The following is a 27452-nucleotide window of genomic DNA, read 5'->3' on the forward strand; positions in this document are numbered from 1 at the left end:
TCAGCCACACAGCACACTAAGTGTCCGTAAGACATCATACTTATCTGACTTAAATCAAATTTGTCTTTGCCATAAGGGATCTCCATAAGTGGGACACCATGAATCCAAAATCATATGGTTTACAAATCTCCGTGTGATACTTTACAGGAAAGCAAATGAGAAAAGCCTCACTTGTGGATATTGTTGCTAATAGGGCAACACAAATATCTCTTTAAAACATTCCAAAAGGCTACTGTGAAAGTCACCCCTGGGAAGAGCTTCTGGTCTTTTTCAGTGCCTCAAAAATGCCAGTGGGATGTGGTATTTCTGGCTCTAGTGTAAGCAACTGAGTTTTCTGAATGTCTACTACTTCTCGGGTGCCCACATTTACTTCTTTGACACAATTAAATACTGGATTTTCCTTCCTTTCCAAGTCGTCACAAAACATTTTAAAACCACTATCATTTGTCATCACATTCAGTAGGTCCACATTCAGCTCAGCACACCTTTCTTCAGAATTTCTAAGTAAACGTAAAGCAGAGCATGCAATAAAAACCGACCAGAGGATAAGAACTACAGATTTACAACTCAAATCACTCCATGTATAATTTCTTGTCCTGGATGGCTCTGTAACATTAACTGACTTGCCGAACTTCCCAGTTCTCTAATTATGTATTTCCAGGTCAAATGTGATAAAGTATCTAATGTGTTTTAGCAAAATATCTTAAATACCAAATTATTCAGTAAATCAGGCATGCCATAAATAAAAGAGCATGTCAAAATTATCTTCTAACCATTTTGTATGTATGGGACCTTGTATATGTTATTAAAAAGACATATTGCTTTTTTTCTGAAAGTAAGTCAACTGAAAACATACACATTGCATTTGTATTCACTGTGACTGTGAACCTGATTGGTGTGTTTTCTAGGCCCTGATGACATCAAGTAGTCTGTCTGTAAACACAGGGATACAAGTAAAATATTTTACTTCTACTGCTTTAAATTTAATTAATTTATGCTTCATTTATAATTTCAGAATCAGCAGAAACCAAGATGAAGCCTAACATGTAAACTCTGCTTTTAACTGAATAGAAAGAGACACAAACATCTTTTGAGTACATGAAGTCAAACTTTTATTTGAAAGCTGAATTCCATGTGTAATGAAAATAGTTTTGAACCATACATGTCCATAAGCATAATACAAATACCGTCTACCACACAAACACATCTCAATTAGGATCTACTGTGAACATTAATCTAAGTGAAAACGGAAAAGCTAATCTGGTGAACCCGCTCTCCATACCTTTTGTCTCTTTGATGATGCAATCAGTTTAAGATACAAAACAAAGTAAGCTTTGGCTCAACCCTACTTATCTCACTACAGGAACACTAAGATACACGTACTACCACAGACCACAAACCAGTCCTATTATAACCAATTTAAAGTTGTTGCAACGCCTTCATGGCATGTAAACATTTTTAGGGTTTCAATTGGCAAATATGTTTTAAATACTTACAAAAGCAGCCGACATCTCTCCTTATTGTCCTCTATCTCTTCCATGAGTATAAAATAGCGTAAGTCCATTGTGCTCTACATTTTTTTTTTTTACAAACATGGGTACATCTAAAATATCAGATGCCTTTATACCAAGAGAATATATCCACCGATTTAACATCTTATAAATATGCATGCAGAATTAGTGGAAAACGCTTTTGTATAGCAAAGACCCTGCTTCATTTTTTTTTCTGATTAAGAATTTTCAATGGCATGTGCAAATTGTACTCCTCACTTAACAGTAGATTTAGTTTATTTTCTGTAGATCTGTTTTCTATAAAAATATATTTATGTGCTTAGAGGGGAAAGAAGTTGAGTTGGTGTATGCGGGGGGTGACTTTTCCATACATAATTTGATTACAGGTTGGGTGATGAAGTTAAAAGGCATCTTAGATTTTGTCACTTGTAAATTTTTCTCGTACAAAAGAACACCCTGTGATAGCGATCATTAGCACTTTGTAGCACAGTTTGAAGTGAATGGTTCAGAAACGTGGCTAAGGTTTCTCTATAAAAATCAGCGCTGGAACCTGGAAGAGAACGTGAATTTTCTTGACCCTTGACCATCTCTCTCTGAGGCTCTCTCCATCGACAACCATTGAGATTATATACAATCACTTACATTAAAGTCATATTGTCAGTAGACTACAGAACATCACTGCAAAACCAACTAAAAACAAAGTCATACATATTAGCAGCTGCCTTATGACTCAGTGGACATTTTCCAAATAATTACTGCCCACTTGTAATCAGTATTGCACATCACAGAGTCTGCCACCCATTGTCTGAGGCAGAAAAAGAATAAAATCTGTTTCAACCTATTGGGTTTGTATTCACTTGAACATATTGAATAATGTAATTCTATAATTAACATCAAAGGAGTCCATAGACCTTGTCCTGCTTTGCTGAAGATTTACAACAGACCAAAACCAAATAGTATTTAAAAGTTTACAGAAGCTAGTAAAAGGTGTTAAAATCCAATCTCACTTTCCAATAACTAATGAAAGAATGATGAAGTCCATTTAGAACAAAATATAAGTATTTGTGTCACCTTCTGACTTAAAGACTATTTAATTCCTAATGAATCAATTTTAACTTTTGGATGTTATTTTCAATCTATGTGACTCTTTCAAAACCACATTTTGACTGATGGCAAAGAAGAAGAGGCAGAATAATAGTGTAATTACTGTCAGTCGCATCTTTTATTTTCTCTGGAGCTCAGTGCTATCGATACAAGGGTACTACAGGTCCTCCCATAGAATAGCATACGGTAATGGCTCTTCCAGAAACCCATGTCCTGGTCATCGGAAGCCCCTGAGGATCACTTTGCACAGCTGGACTCATGGATCCTTACCTCACACAGCATAGGGAACAAAGATGCCTGCCTCTTTTCATTTGGTACTTCCAGGAAAGTAACCGAATATTGAGATTTATGATTAAAAACAAAACAAACAAACAAACAAACAACAACAAAAAACCCAAAGCTTTTTCTGCCTACACATTCTGGAGGATACATGAGATTTAAAAATATGTTTTATATTCATTACTCCATTTGCAATTTTATATGTCCACAATTTTAATCCCCAAACAACATAATCCGTCATATCAATAAAACATGAAAAATGAATAGCATATGCCAGAAATTACACAAACTAAAGTTTGTGAACCAATACCATTTAACATACTAATTTCATATGAGGTCAAAAGTTTACATTAAATGTGAAAGCAAATACTAATATTTACCTATATGTATGCAGAGTCCTTCAAGGCATTTCTAAAACAGTCATTTTAGATGGACTGGTAGCCCACATGCCAGAAACTGAATTCCCTGAATCTGTACTAACTTTGACAGAAGGAAAATATTTTAAAATTGACCATAGCACTACAAATACATCTACAATGTAACATAAACTAACAGGTGTGTAAGAAGTTTTACTGTAAATAACTTTCTTTTGGGGTTGCTGGGGTAGGAATCCACTCCAAAGACTCATTTTGAAAAATATTAGTTCATTTCCTTCATGGTTATACAGTGTGTTATTTTGAGACCACATTCTAGAAGAACAGAATCCAATTCTTCATGTGGTCTTGAATTTGGAATCCCATGTTATGGTGGCTAGCCCCAGAAGAATAAAAACAGTATCTAACTATATATACTCTAGCTGTACAAACATGCTATTCATGTTTTCTTTCTTCAGTTCAAAATAAAACACTATGATTTAAAATGTGTAAGTATTAACATAATTTGTACAATGCATCCATGAAATATATTCAAAGGTACCAGTATATAAACAGAAAGGCTAAAAGCCCTGAACATATAAGTGAGGATACTGAATAAAATCATCAACATCTTTCTGCTCTTAAGATAACCTTTGACCACCACTCCTTTTGCAGCTCCAGTTAGTCCATGTTAAAAAAATAAGAAGAAGAAAGGGAAAGAGAGAAAGAGAGAGAGAGAAGAAGAGAAGAGGAGAGAGATGCAAAGTTGATTCACGGATATGAAAAACAATCATCCAGAAATTGAAAGCATTTAAACTCTGTGTGGAGATGGCAGTCTCTGCGCAAAGAGGAGCTCAATAAATACGAGTTGCATGGTCAGCTAAGACTTTTACTACTAAAAATTTAAATAATAACTTTAGACTGTATAGATTCCATGAATTGTTTAATAATAAGACATTCTATTTCCTTTTTTACATTTTAAATAACCAGCTTGCTTGCTTACAATCTTTTAACCTGTAGTGAATTGAAGTCACTAAAACAGTTTTTAAAAACTAAGTACAATTGTGCATCCAGAGAGAAACCCACACAGTTAGCAACATCAATGTGCACACAATGAACAGGAGAACCAGGGCAGATGTGGACTATGTGAAACAGGAACTTTGGATTAAGTCAAAGTGAATCTAAGTACAGGATTTGCTTTGTGTTCCTCATTTCGAGCACCTGAAAACAAAACCAAAAATGAAACACAGACCTGAAGTGCTTGGCATCTGATTTTTTTTTTCTTTTTGGAGGCAGTGCTATTTTTCTCAGCAAAATTGCAGAATATCAACCTCTAGACATGTGCTGCCACTCCTGTGTAAAAGGCTTTGCTCCCCTGAAGAGACTAGGGAGGTCTGGGCTAGCCAGCCTTGGTGCATGAATGTGCTGGGCCTATGCCCGGAGTGGGAACGTGGCAGTTGAACTTCCATTGCTTTCCACAGATCCTTTCTCCTTAGCTCCAGTGTAGGCCCCAATAAATGATCCATCTTCATTGAATATTGAGTGGTCTCCCTCTCCGTACGCCACTAAACTGTCAGCACTCTCTGTGGGCTGCATGTTCCTATTCAGGGACCGAAGGCTTCCCTTAAGAGGCTTTTCATCACTGTCACTAGAAAACAAAACAAAACAGAACAATAACAACAAAAAAAGTCATTCTCTGGGAGCTCAGATTCACAACCACATATAACAAGACTTCACAAGGTCTAATAGGTTCTATAATTTTCAGGTTAATCATATTAACCTGACATACAGCTGAAAATATACATCTACATGTAAGTATCTAGAAAGGCATAACTAATTGAAGAATACTTTTCTATTATTATTGTTGTTGTTGTTGTTGTTATTATTATTATTATTATTATTATTATTATTATTATTATTATTATTATTATTATTACACTTTTGCTTTCCTTTTAAGTGAGGCATTCCCTTGGGGTGCAGAGATGCAGCATGTTGATTTATATTGAGGCTGTAGTCTGGGTACTCATGTGCTACTAAACTCACAAGCTGAACTGCTAAACCCCAGAATTATAGCAATGGAGGTGGGGCCGTTGGATACTACTAGTTATAAAACAGAGTCCAAGTGAAAGAAATTTGCTCTATTGAAAGGGGCTCCAGAGAGCCACCTTGCTGTTTATGTGGGAGAACCAAAATAAAGGGCACACACGTGAGACATTCAATCTCAGCAGGCATTCCTTCCTTACCTGGATCTCATGGCCCCATCTCCAGAGTTGTGAGAAATGTTTTGTTGTTGTTTATAAGACATTTAGTTATGGCATTTACACCTGTTACTCAGTGGTCAAAGACAGAAGACAAATGTTCCTTTCATTACTTTGTGCTATCCTGTTGCTTCTAGCCCCGTGTTTTGATCGTTTCTCTCTCCTTTTGATTATATAAACTTCCACATTCTTCCACATTTATTCTGTTTTGTTTATTTAGTGTACCCAACAAAATTAATAATTTTTCTTTGATTAAAATTGTTAAAGCATTGTCATTAAATACAGCATGTCACAAGCATACACTCACACACACACAACACCTCTAAGTAGAAGAAACATTTGTTAGGAAGACTAAGGTCTTTATCTCAAAGGAGACGATAAGATAAAATATATAATGAGGAGGTATGAACAATACCTTTAATAATAGAGGAAATGAATGAATTCCTCAAAGAAATATAGAAAAATACAATCAAACAGGTTAAGGAAATGAATAAATCCCTTAAGGAAAATATAAGCAAACAGGAGATAGAAAAAAAAAAACTGTTCAGGACCTGAAAAGGGAAATAGAAACAATAAGGAAAACACAAACTGAGGCAATCCTGGAGACAGGAAAGCTAGGAAAGAGAATGGGAACCACAGATGTAATAATCACCAAAACACAATAAGAGATGGAAGAGAGAATCTCAGGAATAGGAAATGGGATAGAAGAAATCAACACATCAGTCAAAGAAAATGCTAACTATAAAAAGGCTCGGACACAAAACATCCAGGAAAATTGGGACATCCGGAAGAGAGCAAACCTAAATATAATAGTAATAGAAGAAGAAGATTCCCAGATCAAAGCCCCCGAAAATATCTTCAACAAAATCACAAAAGAAAATTTCCATAACATAAAGAGAGAGATACCTAGAAACTTACAAGAAGCCTACAGAACACCAAATAGATTGGACCAAAAAACGAATTCCTCCCACAATATAATAATTAAAACACTAAATGTACAGAACAAAGAAAGTATATTAAAAGCAGAAAAGGATAAGGGCCTAGTAACATACAAGGCAGGCATATTAGAATTACACAAGACTTCTCAACAGAGATCGTAAAAGCCAGAAGGACTTGTGCAGATATCTTGCAGACCCTAAGAGATCACAGATGCCATTCCAGACTACTATACTCAGCAAAACTTTCAGTCACCATAGATGGAGAAGACAATATATTCTATGACAAAAAAAATTTTAAACAATATCTTTCTATTAACCCTGCCTTACCGAGGACACTAGAATGAAAACTACAACAGAACAAGGGTAAATATACCCAAGAAAACACAGAAAATAAATAATTTCACACCATCTCCCCCCAAAAGGGGACACACACACACACACACACACACACACACACACACACACACACACACTCACACACACATACCACCAACAATATTAAAATTACAGGAATCTGCAACCATTGGCCATTAATATCTCTCATCATCAATAGACTCATTTCCTCAATAAAAAGACACATGCTAACAGAATGGATCTGAAAATAGGATCCATCATATTGTTACATACAAGAAACACACCTGAGCAAAAAAGACAGATATTTTCTCAGGCTTGAAAGAGGTTTTCCAAGCAAATGGACCCAAGAAACAAACAGGATTAGCTATTCTAATATCTAATAAAATAGACTTTCAAGTAAAAGTAGTTAAAAGAGAAGGGGAAGGACACTTCATATACATTGATGGAAAAATCCAGCAAGATGATGTCTCAAATGTAAAGGCACCTACATTCATGAAGGAAATACCCCAATGGCTTAAATTACACATTGAATCCAACACATTAATACTGGGAGACTTACAACACTCCACTCTCACTAAAGGACAGATCAAGGAAAGAGAAACTAAACATATAAATAATGAAATGAACCACCGTTGTGAATCAAATGGACCTATCAGATATCTACAGAGCATTTCTTATACTTTTGGTTGTGAGCTTAGCCTTTAATGGCTGAGTGATTTCTTCAGCCCATAATATTTCACCCAAATACAAAAGAGTATGCCTTCTCAGCACCTCATGGAACTGTATCAAAAAATGACCAGCCTCAACAGATTAAAAAAAAATGAAATAACCCCTTATATCTTATAGAACCCATGGAATAAATTTGGAACTCACCAACAACAGACACAAAGCCTACAAGCTCACGGACACTAAACAGCTCTCTACTCAATGACCACTGAGTCAGGGAAGAAATAAATAATGAAATTTAAGACTTTCTAGAATTCAATGAATATGAAGGTACAACATACCCAAACTTATGAGAAACAATGAAATCAGAGCTAAGAAGAAAATTCATAGCACTAAGCACCTTCATAAAGAAATTGAAGAGATCTCAGACTAGCAGCTTAACAGCATACTGAAAGCTCTAGAAGAAACAGAAGCAGACACACTCATACATGGAGTCATGTTCTGCCAAGCAGTTATCCGTGACTCTATACTTTAAGTCTTTACTTATTTCTCTTATGTTGTTCTATCCCCTGAATCCTTGCCATGAAAAATAGTTTTAGTCAGTTATTTTTAATAAATGTTATTTGAACATAGAGGGAAGTAATTTTGTTTCTCTGATTTGTTTTGTTTTGTTTTTTGAAGTCTGGGTTCATGTGTAGAATTTGGTTTGGAACCTCTTTGCTTTTTATAAATGCACATGGCAGAGTTGCAATTTCTGTTTGTGGATGCAACTTTAAATAAGCATTCCCACAATGGTACTACTAAGAATGGATTTAAGATGCTTTGACTAACTAGTTTAAGGGGGACATCACATGTGACATCTGTTTTGCACAGAGCTTCAACAAAGACTATTGATACTAGTTGCTATCCATACGGTAGTTTCAACACACCTCTAGCTCGGTACATAATAATTTGGTTCTTACAAAAATAGATACCATTAGATAGAAAGTAAAAAAGCAAGCAAGCAAGCAAGGAAAAAAGAAAGGAAGGAAGGAAGGAAAGAAGAAACAAAGGAAATGGGGACAGAGAAGTATTAAGAAATCCTTTGGTTAAGTCTACTTTATAAAGTCATCGTGATGTAGTTCCATTACTTTAAGTATAGATAAAGTACTTTCTCCACTTGACAAACCTGATAAAAGTATTCCACCTGATCACAAAATATAAACTTATACTTACCTATATTCACCAAATGTTTCATCTTTTGCTGATTGAACTTCTGGATCTGGGTGTAAGTCTTCCTTTTCTTTTACTGAAACAAAAAGTTTAGAGTAGTGTAACATAACCCAAAGATATTGCAAAGACCTGTCAGCATGGCTGCTGAAAGGTGGACAGTCAAAACACTCTGGCAAAAAAAATTTTAGACCAGTGATACTAGTTTCCTGAGTGATGTGATACACACACACACACACACACACACACACACACACACATGTTCATATATATATATATATATATATATATATATATATATATATATACAGTTACTTTTAAGGATTTTTCTGGGTTCTGTTTTTCTGCTATGGCAGACTTTCATGTAATTCCTCAATATCAAATGAGTACTTTCCTTACTGAAAGAGACCAACTTAGAGAGTTCTGTCCATGAACATAAATACTCAATATTCATTTTTTTATCCAAACTATTGAAGATGTACTTGGCTCCTAACTGACCTATGTCATGAAAACCCTTTACCCCTCCAAATGTTTTGCATTAATATTTTAATTCAACTACCTCTGTAATCAAAACAATCAAGGCTAAGACAGCATTATAAATATGTAATTATTTGAAGGACAGTGAGGTTGGCTCAGTTGGAAAAGTACCTGTCAAACAAGAATAAGGACCTATATTCTACCCAAACACCCACATGAAAAAGCCATACTTGATGAAAACCAGCCATAATCCCATCTCTGGGGAGGTGGAGACAGAAGGATCTCCAAAGCTTGCTGGTTGGCCTGTCTAGCTAAATTTGTAAGTTTCAGGGAGAAATCCTGGGTTAAAAATAAAAAAGCTAAGGTGAGGATGATTGGGGCGGATATTGGATGCTAACCTCTGGCCTCCACATGCATAAACACACCAGAAAATGTGCACATGCCTCCACATTAAAAGCAGTGTAAATTTATTAGAAAATCTGGGACATGAGATGAGTTCTTGATTCTCTTACCTGTAAAAACTCAAGCAAACAAGTCCACATATGCTTACTTTCAGCTGTCCTTCAATGCCAAAGGCTGTTTTGTTTTAAAGGGTCTGACTTGAGGGAGGGCTTCAGAACATGTATGGGCCTCACACTTTGTAAATAGATTTTCTGAAGGATATTCAAAGGGGAATGCTACCTCTCTTTAAAGTTCCTAACGGATGACTTGGAATATCTATTAGTCATTGTGAACATAAGTAATGGCAGTTAAAATTTCAGAGGAACGTTGAAACGTACAACTGTGTCATACTGTTTTATGAAAAATTTTAAGCCTTGTTCTTCATGGTTCTATGTATAAGATAGAGTCCCAGTAAATATTTGGTTGATGAACCATGAGCCAATAAAGAATATTTCCTAAATGTAAACATTATAAAACAAGAGATGCAGGAGTTAAATATTTCTTTCTTTGTAAAAACACAATGAACAGGAAACGAAAGCAGTTAAAATGTACATTAAAAATAACAAGTTGAATTAAAATAAAAATAAACAAGTTAATAAGTAAGATTATTTTATTTTTATTCAAGAGGTAGTGCATTGAATAGAAGTCATGCAGTATAGTAGTGGGAAATGCACCATCAGTAATTCTGTATTCTAATCTAGGTAGTGAAGCCAGTTATCAAAATGTAACAGCACAGAACATCAGAGCCATATACAGGAGCATAGAATCAGAGACATGCTACATGTATATGAGCTCCTTTTAGGGCATTAAAACACACATGTGACTCAGTAATATACCGTCTGTATATCTATGAACAAAAATCTTAAGTGTATAAGTATTATCTCCCTTTAAAGCCTATTTTAATTGTTTTCTATTTAAGATGTATTTCATTTGGTTTATTTGAATGTGTGTGTTTGTGTGAATCCAGGTGCCAGAGAAGACCAGAGGCATCAGATCCTCCTGAAGCTGGAGTTACAGACTATGGTAAATTGCTCAAAATGGTTGCTGGAAACCAAACTCAAGACCTCAAGTATCACTCTAAATCACTGAGCCATCACCCTAGCCCCTATGGTCTCTTTGACATACTAAAAGCAGCCAGGCACAGCGGTGCAGACCATCAATCTCAGTACTTAGAAGGTAGTGGCATAGATGCATCTCTGCGAGTTCGAAGCCACCCTAACCTAACTAGTGAGTGTGAAGCCACTTTTTTGGGTGTTTGTTTGTTTGTTTGTTTTTGAGACAGGGATTCTCTGTGTAGCCCTGGCTGTCCTGCAACTCTCTTTGTAGACCAGGCTGGCCTCGAACTCACAAAGATCCACTTGCTTCTGCCTCCTGAGAGTTTGGATTAAAGGTGTGGACCAGCAGGCCTGGTGCCCACCAGCTTTAATAGTGAAACATTCTTTCAAACGAGTAATTACTTAAAGTAACATTATAGACTATGCATATTTCCTTTGTTTAGTTAATTAAAATGTTTCTCTTTAGTGTAATTCATAACTAATGTACTATAAAGTTTTATCTGTGTAATTAAAAAAGTCTTTTCCATAGAATGGTGCCTAGTAATGAGATCTAAAAGTGAAAAATCACATTAATCCATGGTTTTACCTGAATACTTTCCACCTCTGTTCCTCTTCACAAAGCAAACAGTTAACAATACCAATGTGAGAAGAGCGATTGCACACATCAGTCCGATAAACCAGCCTTGCGTGGAGATGTCATCATATAAGCCGGCGTACTCTGTTGTACAGAGAAGGCACAATGGTGACCTCTGGAATCAGCCCTTGATATTATGTAACACTGGGGAACAATCAACTATAGTATTAAAATAATACATAAATAACCTCTGGTTTCAGGCCATGGGAAATAAAGTCATCTGAAGGGCATTTTGTTGAGAGACACTAGAAAAGCATTCCTTCCTTCCTTCCTAAGGAAGAGACTTTGTCCTGTTGCATTTAGCTCTGAGGATGGGGAATCAGAAAGAATAGTGAAGTTAAATGCAAAAGCAGCAGTGAGCAAACCACAACACAGTTTGCCTGGGTTACAAGAAAATCACCATGGCACCTCTGTGAGCTTTGGTTTGCTTCAGTTTTTCTTTTAGTTTCTGTTATGAACAGGTGTTAATTAGCAGGAAATGCTTTCAGGTGACTACTCTGGTATACCCAGTAAGGGAAACATGGATTATTTTGATGTAATTTCACTTTGGTCATTTTGAAAGGCTATGTATGCCAATAAAATTGAAACCATGACCTTTTTATCTAGTGTACTCTATACTTTTATCACAACATAAAATAATATGATATAATATATATGTAAAATTAAACCATAGGACATGGTGAATTGTCTAATACTACTGCCCGTACAATCTCATTTCTCACCTCTCCCTCTTGTCTCTATTACATCTTGGAAAATGCTATCGTTATCACCCCAATTCTTAGTCATTAGGTGAACAATATGTTCCGCTCCCGGCACAAGTACCTCTACAGGGTGAATCTTTTGGGTAAGATTTACTCCTTCTGTTATCTTCCTTATACCTTTACCTAAGAAAGGTACACAGTTAAATCATGTGAATCTCAATTGTTGAAAAGCAGGAGAGAAATGCAAAAAAAAATCATTTTTTGAGATGAATAAAAAGTCATTTTTAGATTTTTATTTTAAATGGCTCTTGAGTTATCAATGGATCCAGAAAATAACATTTCAAGAATTTTCTCTTAAAATGTTGAAAATGAATAAATGCAATGATGTCATCTCATGGCCATTTACTGATAAAATGATACTATAAATCTGCCTAGTCATGTGAATGGCTCAATACCAAACACAGACTCAAAGAATAACAAAAACAGCTCCAATAAAGTTTTGTATTATTTTAATTTTCACAGTTAATGAAAAGCGGAACACAGCTTCTTTTGGTTTTAAGTGCAGGTTTATAGGTACATTGAGATGGAATTGCTTCACTGAGACTTGAAACATGTGTGAAAATGAATATTTTTCAAGAAGAATTATCAACAATATGTCAAGAACTTAATCATCAAACCTCAGAGTAATAGATGAAAATGAGCCCAGTTTAATTAATATACATTAATTTATGATATTGCAATTAAATGTGTAAAATACTTTGGGCATCAAATGAATAATTTTTCTAGGAATTAACTCAACATAAAAATATAAATTAGTAAATGTTAACAATTTACACATGAAATGAAATGATATCCCTAGTGAGAGTATAATGGATGATGGACGATGAAACTATGTTAAGTGGGCATAGGACACAACAATATTTGGTTATAACTTTTTAATCACAGAATAAAACTTGGTTATATGATACTGAATAACAAAGCATTTCATTACAAATGGCGCCATAGACGAAATAAAGTCAGTTGCAAAGAGAAGCAAAGCCTTTAGAGTGAATTACCATAATAGAATGGAATTAATTATTCCTTCAAAACCCAGAAATATTAGTATATCACTTAATGTAAGTCCTTGAAGAGTAGAAACATAAGTGGTTTATTCAAACCAGAAATGACTTATAAGCATATTCTAACTCCATTCTCCTGACGTTAAGTAGTGAGCCTACCTTCAAACTGGAGTAATAACCAGAAAGCAAAAGTATAAGTATGAAATCCCAATCAAAGGAAGGAGAAGAAATATTTATAGCAATAAATTCTAATTTTAAGAGTTATGCTTTTTTAGAGTTCTCAGTGCAGCTGACATATATATCTTCTGTAGAACTGTATGTATAACATTCAAAAATTACGATGAAGTTTAGTGGAAAAGCAATTATAATTTAAAAGATGGCAATATATGTCTACAGAAGAGAAATCAGTGTCAACAGGGGAAAAGGGCAGTATCGGGAGTACTGAAAATGCACATATCCCTGGAAAAGAACACAAACATCTTAGTACGTTATGTTGTTTTTAAGCAACCAACACAGGGTAGTGAAGAAATAAGCCTCTATATACATAAGCATGTTATCTCTTTAACTTCACTATCTAACAAAGATGTGGCATCAGTTATGAAAACACCCAGAAAGATTTACACAGTCCAAAAAAAAATGTTTGCCAAGCATGATTGCAACCAGCTCCAGTTTTCCAATGTATAAAGTAGAATACAGAGCATGGCTAAGGCAATTCTGTTGTTATTTTTTTCTATGCTTCCTATTGTCCAGAATAGGGCTAACATTTCTCCTGACTGGTGAGCTGTTGCTTCTATCAACACAACAAGCATCTCTATGGCTGGACATCTTAGATGAACAATACGGAAGGTGATTATTTAGTCCAACTACTCTTTGCACTGCTGTAAATTGAACATTTGATGTTAGTTTGAATCCTTGAGAAATAATCTTCTTTAGTGACTAGACCATTGTCATCATCCTAATGTCTAACAATTTTATGAAATTAATGAGCTATTTATTTCATTTGATGTTTGATTCATCCTTAACTCACAGGTTTGAGAGAGATCCTATTTGAAAATACTCTTCGTATATTAGCAACTTTAAGGTTAGAGAAGAAAATATAGATCCAAAGTTTTGTAAATAGGATGGGAACAATAACAGGGAGAAAGTGACAGTAAAGTTCAGATTTAACCATTCCTAGCCGGAACACAATGAGTGATAGTGATTCATTTGTTTTAATGAATCATAACTGTTACATTAATAAATGATGCACGATTTTTTCTTCTTCACTACTCTTCTATTGCCAGTATTTCTCCCACTGATTTGTTTGTAATACCAATCTATAGCTCATAAGACCTCCAAGAACCTAATTATATTTGCCATATATTATTTGTGAAAAAATGAGTTTTCCTTATTGTCCTTTTCTTATTGTCCCCTTATTACTCTTTTCTTTTCCCTTGAATCCTCCTACTCCTGAACACTCTGAACCTCACACAAGTCCCTCTTTCCTAGTTGTTTACGTGACTATAAGTTATTCAGTACATTTTGCTTTACGACTTTTTTTCTTATTTCAGTCTTGATGCACTATGGATATTATATATAGATTAACAAGAAAAATCCAAAAATTTAAAAAAAATTTAAAAAAAGGAAAATTTTGAAATTGTCATTGCAGAGGTAATTTTACAAGGGATATGGTTACAATATAGGGAAAAGATAGAATCATATAATCTAATTATAACTGTACTACATGTGAGATCACAGACTGATAAGTCATTTTTAATTGTTACTTAGCTTGAACCACCAGACAGTAAAATTAAACTTGACAAATGAATTAATGTATTATGAGTCAAGTCACAGAAGTGGTATACATTAGATTCTTTACTGAAAAATACATACCAAAATAAAAGACAAAATTTTTAGACAGAAATATTTTCTAAAGGAAAATATTCTTCTTCTAACCTTGTGAGAACCTATATGATCTCATGTCCACTTATTTTACTTAAGTAGAAATATGGCTCTGACTTCTTATACACTAAGCTATGAACCAGTTGTTCAGAAACCCATAAACTGAACCAGTGTCAACTTTACAAACAAGATCAGGAATGTCTGTATCTACGTCAGTGGTACATAGGAGGGTTGGTTAGTTTGAGACAGTCATTTCTAATTCAGAGACTTGGTTCCTTCACATTAGTACAACTGTGTGAACTTGTAGAAGCATAGGAAGCGTCATGTACTTACTCCCTTCTCCCAGTGTGGCACTTTCCTCACTTATTGGCTTTCCGCATCCTTTTGAGGTGCATGCCCTCAAGTAGAATTTGTATTTGGTTGTTGCATTGAGGTTCGAGAGATGCCAGCTGGATTTAGATGGAGTAGTAACATTGACTTCATTTAATTCCCCAATCTCGTAGGTGTCATTTACTGAAGAAAAAGCAAGAATATTAGTTCTTCAGAGTTCCTCACAGTTGAAGTTACATTGTCTTGAATTTTTTATTTCTATTTATTGAAAAAAATTGCCATCATTATTCATCACTAGCTACTCTTTTAAGGTACAAAGGATTATTATCACTATGTCATCTGAGAGAAGACTGGATTATGCTAGTAGTAAAACTCTTTCCAGGATGAGACTCAGTGACTGGTCATATCTAAACAATTTCATGTCTATAAAGTCTTATTTTTGAGCTATGACTAAAGCTATACTTTTCATTTTGATGTGATGTTTACATACTGAGGTAGAGGGTGTATTGACTCTAAAATGTTCTAAATTTGGTTAACCATTTTCAATCTAATGACACAACTATGGAGAATGGATTATTCTAAGTCTCTCTACATAACTTGCCTGACAAGCAAGCTACTAATTGAGGGTTCTTCACAGGTAAATACGCAGTGGCTTGATATTGGAGCCATTCACGCACCATAGGAAAGTCTGCCTTCTTATGGATCTACTTGTGCTTTGAATCTCCATCACGTTAATTGCTACCTCTGCTCTCTGGCATGTTTGTTCCCTACTCTGGAAGCTGCTTACAGATGGATGGTAAATGCACTTTCCCTAGTGTCTACTGTCTTAGTTAGAAAATAGGAGTCCCATAGAACCTATTATAATTATGAACTGTGAGCACTTAATATCAAGAGAACATGTGGTCTCTGCTACCTGCCTAATTCACATTTACCATTCTTGTGAGAAAAGATATGTGTCATACATAAATGGGTGAACATAGCCCCATTTTAGTAAAATAAAAGTTTACTATTAGAACTCCCAGAGGCTGCAGTTTATCTGTAAGACATTTTCTGAGCCTTGTGTTTTAGGGAATAGTCTTCAATATGGAGCAAGCTAATTCCTCAAACCAAATAAATAAATAAATTTAAAAAAATCATTGGTAAGTTAATTCCAGTTCAAATGTGTACTTACTTATCTGGTACTGTAAGAGATAACCAGTTAAATTTCCATTTAATTTCTTAGGAAGGCCCCAGGATAAAGTGGCTGTATCTTTATCAATTTTGATAACCTTGAGAAAACTTGGCTGTTCAGGCACTAGAAAACAAAAGATCATAAAAGGATACTCATAAACTAATAGATTTCTAGAAAAACAAAGAGCCCCATGAGACCATGCATTTGTAGACACTGAGATGTGAGTTCCTAGGAGCTGTACATTAACTATTAAAAATGAAGGGGACGTTTGACATAGCCATTAGGGAATTTGCATAGATGGCACCCTCCATATTTATTGTCTCACCTCCTTCTGGTGTCTGAAATATATAAGGCTCACTCTCTGGACCAGCTCCTTTGGAATTATAGGCTAGGACTGTTAAGTGAAATTCACTAAAGGCATCTAGGGAAGGAACCATTCCAGAATTGCGCTGTCCTGAAAATCTAAGAATGTTCACTTCTTTGGGATGTGTCCTTCCATCCAACAGACTTTTTGTTTTCCACCAATTTATCTGCAATGAAAACGCAAATCCTTTAACACAGCCACTGTACTAACAGTTGACCTCTTGAAATCAGCTTAAAATCCCAGGCAAGAAACAGATTCAATAGTATCAACTAGGAAGTAAAAAAAAAAAAACAAAATTTTATTTTAAAAAATCAACCTGGTACGAACCTGGTACCCTCTCAGGAGTCCGTGTACTGTTTCCTTAGGAATTGATGACCAGGTAACTTTGACTAATGTACTGTTCATAACATCCACACGATGGATCACAGGAGCTGTACTGGGATCTATAAAGCATTTAAGTTTGATTAGTTTCCAATGATCTGCATACTGGATGACACAATATCTTTCCGAGACTGATCTTCAGAATGTTTAGTCTGGGAAAAGCACTTGTGTACAGTTGGTTTCAAACACTACCAGCAGCTTCTTGTTACAGAGGACTTTCTCAGCCTATAGGAGTTACTGTATTCCATTAAGAAATGATGGTAAGTGATGAGGACAAATGCATGGAAATTTTAATCCACGTACTCTGGGATGTTCCTCAAGGAAAAAAAAAAAGCTCCAGTAACATAAAGTAGCCATTTCAGGATAAGCTTAATATTAATAACCACAGTTGTCTTGATGAGATTTTAGATTATTCATTCATTAATTAGTCAACTTGGCACAAGTAAGGGTCATCAGGGTAAAGGGAACTTCAAACTGAGAAAATGCACCCATTCTCCTTCAGTCATTGCTTTTCGTCAAGTCTATGGAGCAATTTCTTGATACATTGACTGATTTGGGAGGGCCTTGCCCGCTGTGGGTGCCACCCCCACATATGTTGGTGGACCTGGGTTGTACAATAAAGCTGTCTGAATAAGCCAAGTCACCAAGCCAGTAGCAACAATCCTCCATGGCGCGTGCAAGAATCCCTCCCTCCAGGTTCCTGTCTTGAGTTCCTTCCTTGACTTTCCTCCATGATGGAATGTGACCTTAAGAGTTGTAAGCCGAAATATACTCTTTCCTACCGACACTGCTCTTGGTCATGGTCTTTATCCAGCAAAATAAATATACCTAAGAAAACAGTCAACATCAATTGAGCCTGTAATAGGCTTCAGATATTTAGATATTCTGTCAATATCGACTCATATACACTTCTGTAGATTCTTATGGTGTCAGCATTATCATTCCAGTCTACAGAACTCAGATTTCTAACAAGAAGCCATCAAGCCAAATTGCTCATACATGATCTTCTTTGTGTCTTTATACTTGAGTACAATAATTTGACAACTGGTAGAATAATAGAGCACTCATTATTTTTGACTTTTAGCTCTAGATTCAAAGCGTGATTCCAGGTCTTTGAAGAAAGGAAGAATATCTCCTAATGTGCAAAGTTGGCCAATGCTGTCTTTTAATTTTGAAATTATAATTGTAGTAGTTATTATGCTTTTAACATTTAATAATATAACCTCATGACAGCTACTTAAACTTGTGCATATGGGTAGAATATCATATTCAAATATGAGTAGGGATCTCTCCTGTGTTAGGAAGTCGGCAGGCATGCAAGTGTGGCCCCGGGAATTATGTAGACTGTTGCTGTAAGTCCTTGACAAGAAAAGGTAGATCTAACAAAACCTCGAACACCCAGCACCATTGTGTTCCTTCGCTCAGTCTTGTGATGATAGTCCCAAGCCTTTGATTTTCAAAATACAAACAGGTTCCTGAATAAGGCTGACACTTTCAAAGAACTTCTTCTGTTGTTATGATTGGGGTTCTTTTTATTTGTTTTTAAAACTTTATTTCTTTTTTTGTGACACTGATTCATGTGTCCCAGAGCCTCAAATATGTTATGTAGTGAAGGATGACCTTAAATTTCTGATCTCCAAGTCTCTACCTTCTAAATAGTAGAATTATAGCCATTTGCCCTCACATCTAGTGTTATGCCATGCTCACACTCCAACACACAGCTTTGTGCGTTCTGGACCAACACGCTATCAGCAAGCCAAAGTACTTCTTTATCATTCTGTCCTGACCAAGATAAACCTTTCCAGGCATGCACATGTTTTTTTTCTGACTCCCAGGTAATAAAGTCTCTTTGCAAGCAGTAGGTACTTAAAAGTGTTGACACAAACGTGGGAACTTGAAAACGTTCTCGCCGTGTTTTGGATTTAAGGACAAGCCACTTACAGTCTTCCCCTGAATAGAGTGTCACTGACTGCGGCTCAGGCCCAGAGCCAAGCTGATTGATGGCTTGGACTTGAACATCATAAGGAGCATAGACAGAAGGTGTCATCACACGCAGTGTGTGGTTTGTAACTGTTTCCTCTTCCCATTCCTCAGGGGCTCCCTGGGGCTTCCAGCTCACTCTGTACTCCAGTCCTGGCCCATTCTGCTCCATGGATTTCAAAGGCTAAAACAGAAATCATGGTTCATTTGATGTACTTGTTAGATACACTGACCTAAAGACAGCAAGGAATCATGGTAAAGAGTGTAAAAGTAATTGAAAAATAAAGGTAGAGATCTTAACTACGCTCCTTTGAGTCTGAAGCTCTTTTGTCGCTTTATTAGTTTAAATTTACAGGTCAGTCTTCCACCATCCCAAGACATGGGATATCCATACTTTAGGAGCTCTAATTACATACACATGAAAAATATAAATGATCATATGTAAAACAAATAAACTGCAAATAGTTTTTTCAGGTTTTCTCAATCTTCTCCTATATTCTATATTTTCACTACCAAAGAAAAGGAAACTATGTGGCCATGAACTCTTGGATCATGGCTCCTCAAGCAGACTAGTTTCCTCCGCAAGGTCCTGTCCCATCTCCCATGGAAAGAGTGAGATGGGGCCACATTTAATTATGGAAAATGAACAAGTTTGTAGAGACTACGCAGAAGCAGTAATTCCTCTTGCTAACAAATACTTTTGTGACTCCTTGACACAAAACGGCAATTTTGCTTACTTTATTTTACTGTATAGGAAGGCTTTGTGGAAGAGATTGTGACTTTTTTGAAATTGGAATTGGTTAATTCCATATTAGTTTTTAATTAAGAAAAAATTTAAAGAAAAATAATGTGGTTCAAAGCACCAATTTAATTTTAGAATTAGGGGCCATTCATTTAAATGAATGGCTACTTCATTTAAATGATTCAGCTATGTAAAAATTACTTAAAAAGTATTTTCCATGCTAGAGGTTCATTTATATTAAAAGTAATTCTGTCTGTGTATGTGGGTGATTAAATTTCATATAAAATGTTCTTACTATGCTTCTTTATTCAGTAAAACTGGCTAAAATACTTATTAGAAGCATTGGTTATAATTACATTGAAAGCAGCATGCTGTATCAACAAATAATTTTAGTTTTATATTTATTCGAGAGTAACTACTTACACTAATTAGGAGAAAAAATTCAAGGTATAACATGACTCTAATTCCCAGAACTCTTTTTTTATATTTCTAGGTATTAGAAATTATTGCTCAAAATATTTCAGTATAATGTGGGTATTGTATGGGGCCTGGTTTAAATCATTATATCCATTAGGGGCCAAAATATTATCTAAATAAGTAAGATTATGGGATTTTTCAGGATTTATTTTTATTTTGAACTACATGTATGCAGTATGTCTGCGTGTAGGTATGTGCAAGTGAGTGAAGGTTCCCATGGAATCCAAAGATGGCATGAGATCCCCTAGGGCTGAGGTTACAGAAGGTCCTGAGGCACCCATCATGGGTGCTAGGAAACAAAATCAAGCTTCTATAAGACAGTATGTGTTCTTAAACACCCCGCCAATGCTCTAGTCAATGACACAAGATTTTAGATGCAGACTACCATAAGAATTATGTATTTTAATCATTACTGACAATACATATGTAAAATTCAGACTATTCAATTTGATCATATTTTTCCCAAGGAAAAAGACAAATTTAATGTTCTCTGACTCAATTATAATTATAATTAGAAACTGTCCAGTGTTAAGAAAAATTGCTTAGCTATTTTGCCAACTCTTTAGTCCCTTAGCTCCTGAAGGAATTTTGTGCTTTGCTTTGAGGCAATAGTCAACAAGATTTCAATAATTCTCAACAAATATAACAAGAGGTCAGTCTCAGAAGAGCAAGATGAATCAGACGGAAAGGCCGCCAGCCTTCCATTTCACTCACAACCCTGTCCACAAGGCAGAGGTCATCAGAAAGATGTTATTAAGTTAGAGATCTAGGAATCTGGAGATGTCCTTTGAAGGACCTGAGAAGTCTGTGCTGTTGTTAGCAAGACTTATGCATAATATTCTGGAAAAGGAGTCTATGCATCTAACATGTATTCAAAGAGAGCAAAGAGTGAGACAAGGTTATACATATCAATTTAGACACTAATGAGACTGCCACTGTGTCTTAATTATATTTTAAAGAACTACTTGAGATTATTTATTAATTTTAATGACAGAAATTGTATGTGCTTATTGTAGACCACATGTTATTTTGAATGTGTTTACATTGTAAAGAATATAAAAGTTTAAAATCATGTAAGTATGTACTGCACCATGCATATGTATCTTTCTGTAGAGAGAGTAATTAAAATTCACCCTTCTACCAATTTCTAAGAATATAACACATTTTCTAAACAATATTCACTGTGCTGTTTCCTTAATTTTCCATTTAAATGTAGGTGGATTCTTTTTCTTGTAAAACATTCAATGCGTATAATTAAACCTTTAGTGCTTGGGAGTTAAATGCCCGGTCTATGGCCATTTAAGATGATAATTGAAGAACTTTCCATTTCCGTACTTTACCTTGGTGTCTGGGTGAATTTATTCACTTGTTTGTTGTGTAGGTATTATTCATGCATTTTCTTCAAAATTAGTTATGTTATTGAAATCAATTTTTAAAATTTATTTAACCAGGCTTAGCAACAATGGACAGAAACTATCAAGGAAGAAGCATTCTAAAAAGTCCTAAGGTTAAATGTAAATTAGAAGATCTAAATCCATACTTTAATATGACACATTTTTAAGTAAAATAGAATGACATCATCTTACCTTTCTTCTCTCCAACCTCTTCCATGGACTCCTGCCTTGCTCCCTCTCAACATCATAGCCATTTTTTTTATTTGCTATTGTTACACACACACACACACCCTTAAATATATAAATATAACCTGTTCACTACATTTCGATTTACTTGTATGTGTATGATTTCAGGACTAACCACTTGGTAATATAGAGTTTTTATCCATGGGGAAGACTAACTCTTCCTCTCTCAGCATTCCTTAGTTGCCTATAGTTATTTGCCTACAGGTGGAGCCTAAGGCCAACTTAGGTTAAATCATGACTGGGACTGAAAACCTAGACAGTAACTTGAGGCTAGTAAGGTCATTCATGGATCTTAGTGGAGAACCTACCACCACCAACGTACTAAACAAGAATAAGTTTCTAACTGCATTCTTAACATCTATACATACAACTGCAGCTAAGTATGTCTCTCACCCTTCATCAAAGAAACTTCTCTTTGCAATAGAAGGAAAATTTTTAAGAAAATGACCATGGGGTGTCCAGGCCCAGAGGATATACCTAAAGTACAATTCCTGGTTCCAGAAGAAACTTAGAAATTATATAGTGAAATAATGGAATAATGAATGTTATCTCAGCTAATGTAAATTTTTTCTCCAAATTGAAAGAGTGGTTTGATTTAGTGACATTTGCTAGGGATATATTTCTATAGTGTGAGGAATGGAAGATTCTCAGTGTCTGAGTCTAAAGCAGAAAATGACGAGGTTTTCAATCAGAATCAGACTTAAGTGGTCATTAGACCCATGAATCATTTTTTACTGGGGTGGTGGTGGTGTTTGCATGATATTTATTGCATATGATGACTTATTGTGAAAGTTTTTTTCCCCACTGTATTTTAATTGTGAAAGCTTCTAAAATACTTGAAGTAAAATATCAGAAATTTGAAATTCTTCACAACAGATTTCCTCTAGATCAAATTGTTTACCTGTCATTAAATCAATATCCAGGATTAGACCTGATTTTACACCCATTCCTTTTGTCTGTTCTTCAGTTCTTGGAATTGAGCCCAAGCTCTCATTCACTCTATGCAAACACTCTACCATGGATATAAATGTCTAACCCCATTTACAGCAAGTCCAATCACTGACAATAACTCACAATTTTGATTTATTTCCCAATCTTATTCATTGTTCTTAAAAATAATGTGTCATTATAATTATCAAGGCAACTTAAAATGAATAAACAAATAGCAAAAAGAATCAGATTAACTAACACCATAGGGAATACACACCTCCCATTTTATAATCATCTCCTTGGGCTGAGAGGCTTGAACCCTGATGTTCTGTGGATTCTTGTCTGGAGCTGAGAAACAACAAGCAGTAAAAGTTGATTTTTCATTTTATAGTAACCAGTTGGTTTGTATAACTCTGCTTAATCATTCAAAAACCAAATAATTAAATATTTTATTATATTTATTTAATTTCAATAATTCTAGTTTCTAAGAGGATTTAAGACACCTTTGTAGAACACATTTTATGAAGAGGAGTAAGATAGCATTTTCAGAGACCTACAATGGCTATATACTGCATACTACATGATTTAAGACAGGTATCTTAAATTTAAGCCTGCTACTTAAAGTACTAAGCTTGCATTAAAAATGTTTTTGTTTTTAAGATGTACATTCTTTCAGAGTTATTGAGAGAAGTATATGTTGTGCATATATGCCTCTAGGAGAATGAAACTTAATTTCATGTATCAACAAGCAACTTTTCTAGATATCGAATGAAAACAGTATGTAATACCCACTTGAAATACATCCAGGCAGATGTCTTTTAATAGGACCATCCGAATGAGGATTTTAACACTGAGTCTAGTATAAACTAAAGTCATACAAGCACCAGATTCAAAATTTAATTTCCTTTGTTTTTTCCTTAGTCAAAAAAAGTAGATTATATCCCACATGCTTATTTTACTCAAGGAAAGGCAAACACCATATTATGACCACAGTACTACCCAATGCTAACTCAATTATATATATTATTTCTACAATATCTGTGTTGGTGACTCTTAAAATTATTCTGATAATTTATTATTATAATAAGTATAATAAGAAATGCAAAAATGTTAAGTGCATAAGATACTGACACTAATACAGTTTCATATTTTAAAATGATTCTTTATGACCAAAAACATTTCCATAGCTTCCTCTATCCATTGAAACTCCATTTAGAATTTAAATGATGAAATCTGCTTCAAACATGATATTGAGCTGTTGAAAATTAATCAGGGTTGTATTTTCTCACATATGTCCTAATTCCAATCTCCTGTGCACTATCAAATAACTATATAACTCCAAATATTAAGAAAAATACACTTCTGAACTTAGACCCTCTGTTCAGATAGGCAGCACAGTTTTCTTGAGGGTCTCACAATAGAAGAATAGGGACTATTTCTGACATGAACTCTGCCCCGCCCCCACCCCTACGTTGATCACTTCCTGCTGGTGGGACCACAAAGGAAGAGGATACCTTAGCATAGATGAGACTTTATAGGCTGAGGTAAAATGTTAGGGGAGGAGCGCTCCTCTTTCTGAGGACTATGGGAGGGAAAGGAGATGAGGGAGAGGGGTGGGATCGGAAAGCGACGAAGGAGGGGGCTACAACTGGGATATAAAGTGAACAAAGTAAAAGTTAAAAATTAAAAAATCCTCATATCTAAAAAATACAATTCTAACATTGTACATTGCTAATTTGTAGCACTTTTCAAATTATTTGGAGGAATATAAAACCATACATTATATGCTTGATCTTTTTTTTTTTTAATGTGTTCAAAAACAATTGGGCCAATGTAAAATATTCTGTTAGATCCCTGAGGTTGGACTTCCCGTACCTGCTGGTGGAGTTTCATGATAGTCAGATGGCTGGCTTGCGTGACTCCGCCCGACTTCATTCACAGCTATGACCCGGAACTGGTAGTTCACATATGGAGCCAAAGGTAACAAAACCTCTGTTTCATCTCCTTGGACTCTAGTTAGCTCCTCCCACTTTCCAGGTTCCTCTCTGTTCCCTTCAAATTCTACAATGTACTCTGTGGTCAGAAAGTGAACATTACAGCATATTAAATCTGTTGAAGGTCTATCAAAGTTTCTTTGCAATATTAAAAGCTTAAAACAGGAAAAAGGAAAAGGAAATGCCATTGGGGCTGACAGAGAGTGAAGTGTTTTTCTTAAAAGTACGACATGTTCATTTCCCAGAACCTACATAAAAAGTTGGTAGTATGCTGCCAAGAGCCGCCCTGTTGAGGGGGCTCACTAGGCATGTGGGCTGTCTAGGAGGTGATCTGGTGTTTGCAAGGTCTTATACCATGATGTACCCTGAAACTGCTTCCAACCTCTAACATGCTGTCAGGAGCCATTGATTTGGGAAAGTCCAGGAGGCATGAGAGATCTCTGGAGGTGATCCGATATTTGCAAGGTCTGTATCATGATGTGCCCCAGAATTGCTTCCAACCTCTGACTACCCTGTCAATTGTGCACTGCTGCATCTCTCTGAAATCTGGCATTAGAGCCGGGCACGGTGGCGCGTGCCTTTAATCCCAGCACCCAGGGAGGCAGAGGCAGGTGAATCACTGTGAGTCTAAGGCCAGCTTGGTCTACAAAGTGAGTCCAGGACAGCCAGGACTACATTCATGGCCAGCCCGGTCTACAAAGCAAGTCCAGGATAGCCAAGATTACACAGAGAAACCCTGTCTCAAAAAACCAAAAATAAATACATCTGGCATTGGTGTGAATTGTTATTTTCTGGGTACTGACCAGCTCTGATTGAGCAAACTTCCTAGAGGTTCTTATTGAAGATGTACTTTTTGTTATCCAGATGAATTAATCCCTGATTATGGAATTCCTGATTTGGCTCAAATAGTTTTAAAAGTTAAAGTTAGTTTATGGCTGCAATAAATACCTTTGTGGACCTCCAGATGCCTCACTAGGATACCCTACCAGCAGATTTGTGGCTTCAGATAAGCCTCCACCGCAGATGGCACCACGAATCCTGGTATTTGACCATAAATATAGCCAAATTTGTTTAAACTCCATGTGAACTTATGTGGAATGAAGTTACCTAGAGATGTCTGAATTTACTCTGTTTCTTAGAATGAAAGACAGACAAAATTATTGTCCTGCGCTCATAACAAACTAAGAGATAGCTGGATAATGTATAGTCAGGTCCGTCCTAACTGATAAGTTGTATACTCTTGTAAGTGACCCTATTAACCTTAGACCCTGTCAATCTTTGTCATTCTGAACTCACCATGAACTTATGTAATGGATACATAGATAAGAAATGTTTAGATTTAAAACATGTAACCTGTTGTATTTTAGAATTCATCTGCTTTTGTGATTAATTGTACTGTTTTGACTATGAGGTAATTCCCTGTTCTCAGAAGTATAAGTATGGTCTTCTACTATAAACGAAAAGAGAGAGAGAAAAGGAGAGAAAGAAGAGAGAAAGGGAGAGAGCGAGAGAACAGAAGAGAAGAAATAAAGTAGCTCAACTTCAGTTGAAGTTAAGATGCCTGACTTCATCCACCTTTTTTCCTGATCCTCTTCTCTTGAATGTATGTGTGTGAGTGGTTTATTTTCTATCTCTCTCTTACTTCTTATTTCTCTGTAGATTCGCAAATAAGTTAGCAGACTCAGGGCCATCAGCCTTCTATAGCTAATAAGCCTAAGTTTACACCAACTTATTGGAGATCTCCGTAAAGAGGCCTATCTACAGATCAAAGGCCTCCTTTTACGACCCCGTGCAGTTTCTAGCCAAAAGCCGCTTTTACAGCCTCAGCCATAGGAAAAAGGTGGTCAGTTTAAATTCTCCTCAGCCGCGGTACAGCCAGTCCCTAGAGAAGAAACCTTGGGCTCCTTTTCCCTTTCCTTCCTTTTTCTTCTTTCAATCCTGAACGGTTGCCTGAGCCATCAGCTCTGGCCACCCTAGAGATAAAGTGAACAAGAAGGGCACCCGCAATCCAACCCCAGAGAGAATTTACCCTGGACCCTCTCCAGAGCACTAGCCGGGCATTAACAGTATGCATCTGTAATCCTAGGACAAAAAAGGTGCAAACGAGAGAATCCCTAAGGTTCCAAGCAGCTGGCCTAGTCTACAACTCACAGGCCGGTGAGACAGCCTGTCTCAAAAACAGAGAGTCAAACAAACCGAAAGTAGCTAGTGCTTAAGGAAGTTTACCCAATGTTGACATTGATTTCTGTTCTACACACACCCACACATACACGTGTGTGTGTGTGTGTGTGTGTGTGTGTGTGTGTGTGTGTACACACAGGAACTTGTACGCACTAAAACATACACCAGCAACAGAATTGAACAAAGAAGCAATGTCATTTCCAGGAAAAAGAGTAAAATTGGAAAGAATTATTTTGAGTATATTAAGCCAAATTCAGGAATACAAAATTATCTGCCATTTTTCATTCATGGTTCTTAGGTGTATATATATATATATATATATATATATATATATATATATATA

The 27452-nt window shown here is 35.8% G+C and overlaps 1 protein-coding gene across 6 annotated transcripts in view; it reads right to left on the reverse strand.

The window, feature by feature from the left end:
• Nucleotides 1-1088: 1088 nt before the first annotated feature.
• Nucleotides 1089-27452, reverse strand: part of CHL1 (cell adhesion molecule L1 like) — a 200945-nt gene continuing 174581 nt past the window's right edge. For 5 of the 6 annotated variants that reach the window (XM_084766825.1, XM_084766824.1, XM_084766822.1 and 2 more), the window contains 11 exons: nucleotides 24810-25007; nucleotides 23212-23282; nucleotides 19107-19329; nucleotides 17112-17227; nucleotides 16746-16950; nucleotides 16421-16543; nucleotides 15253-15432; nucleotides 12002-12163; nucleotides 11232-11363; nucleotides 8679-8751; nucleotides 1089-4895 (listed from right to left, as the gene is read on the reverse strand). In XM_084766825.1, the coding sequence (XP_084622951.1) occupies nucleotides 4679-4895; nucleotides 8679-8751; nucleotides 11232-11363; nucleotides 12002-12163; nucleotides 15253-15432; nucleotides 16421-16543; nucleotides 16746-16950; nucleotides 17112-17227; nucleotides 19107-19329; nucleotides 23212-23282; nucleotides 24810-25007 (1700 nt within the window). In that variant the 3' untranslated portion in view covers nucleotides 1089-4678. The remainder of the gene's footprint in view (nucleotides 4896-8678; nucleotides 8752-11231; nucleotides 11364-12001; nucleotides 12164-15252; nucleotides 15433-16420; nucleotides 16544-16745; nucleotides 16951-17111; nucleotides 17228-19106; nucleotides 19330-23211; nucleotides 23283-24809; nucleotides 25008-27452) is intronic. The other variant, XM_084766827.1, reaches the window with a different exon arrangement.

This window comes from Acomys minous (assembly GCF_964271855.1).
Source record: "Acomys minous genome assembly, chromosome: 17".
Lineage (NCBI taxonomy): Eukaryota > Metazoa > Chordata > Mammalia > Rodentia > Muridae > Acomys > Acomys minous.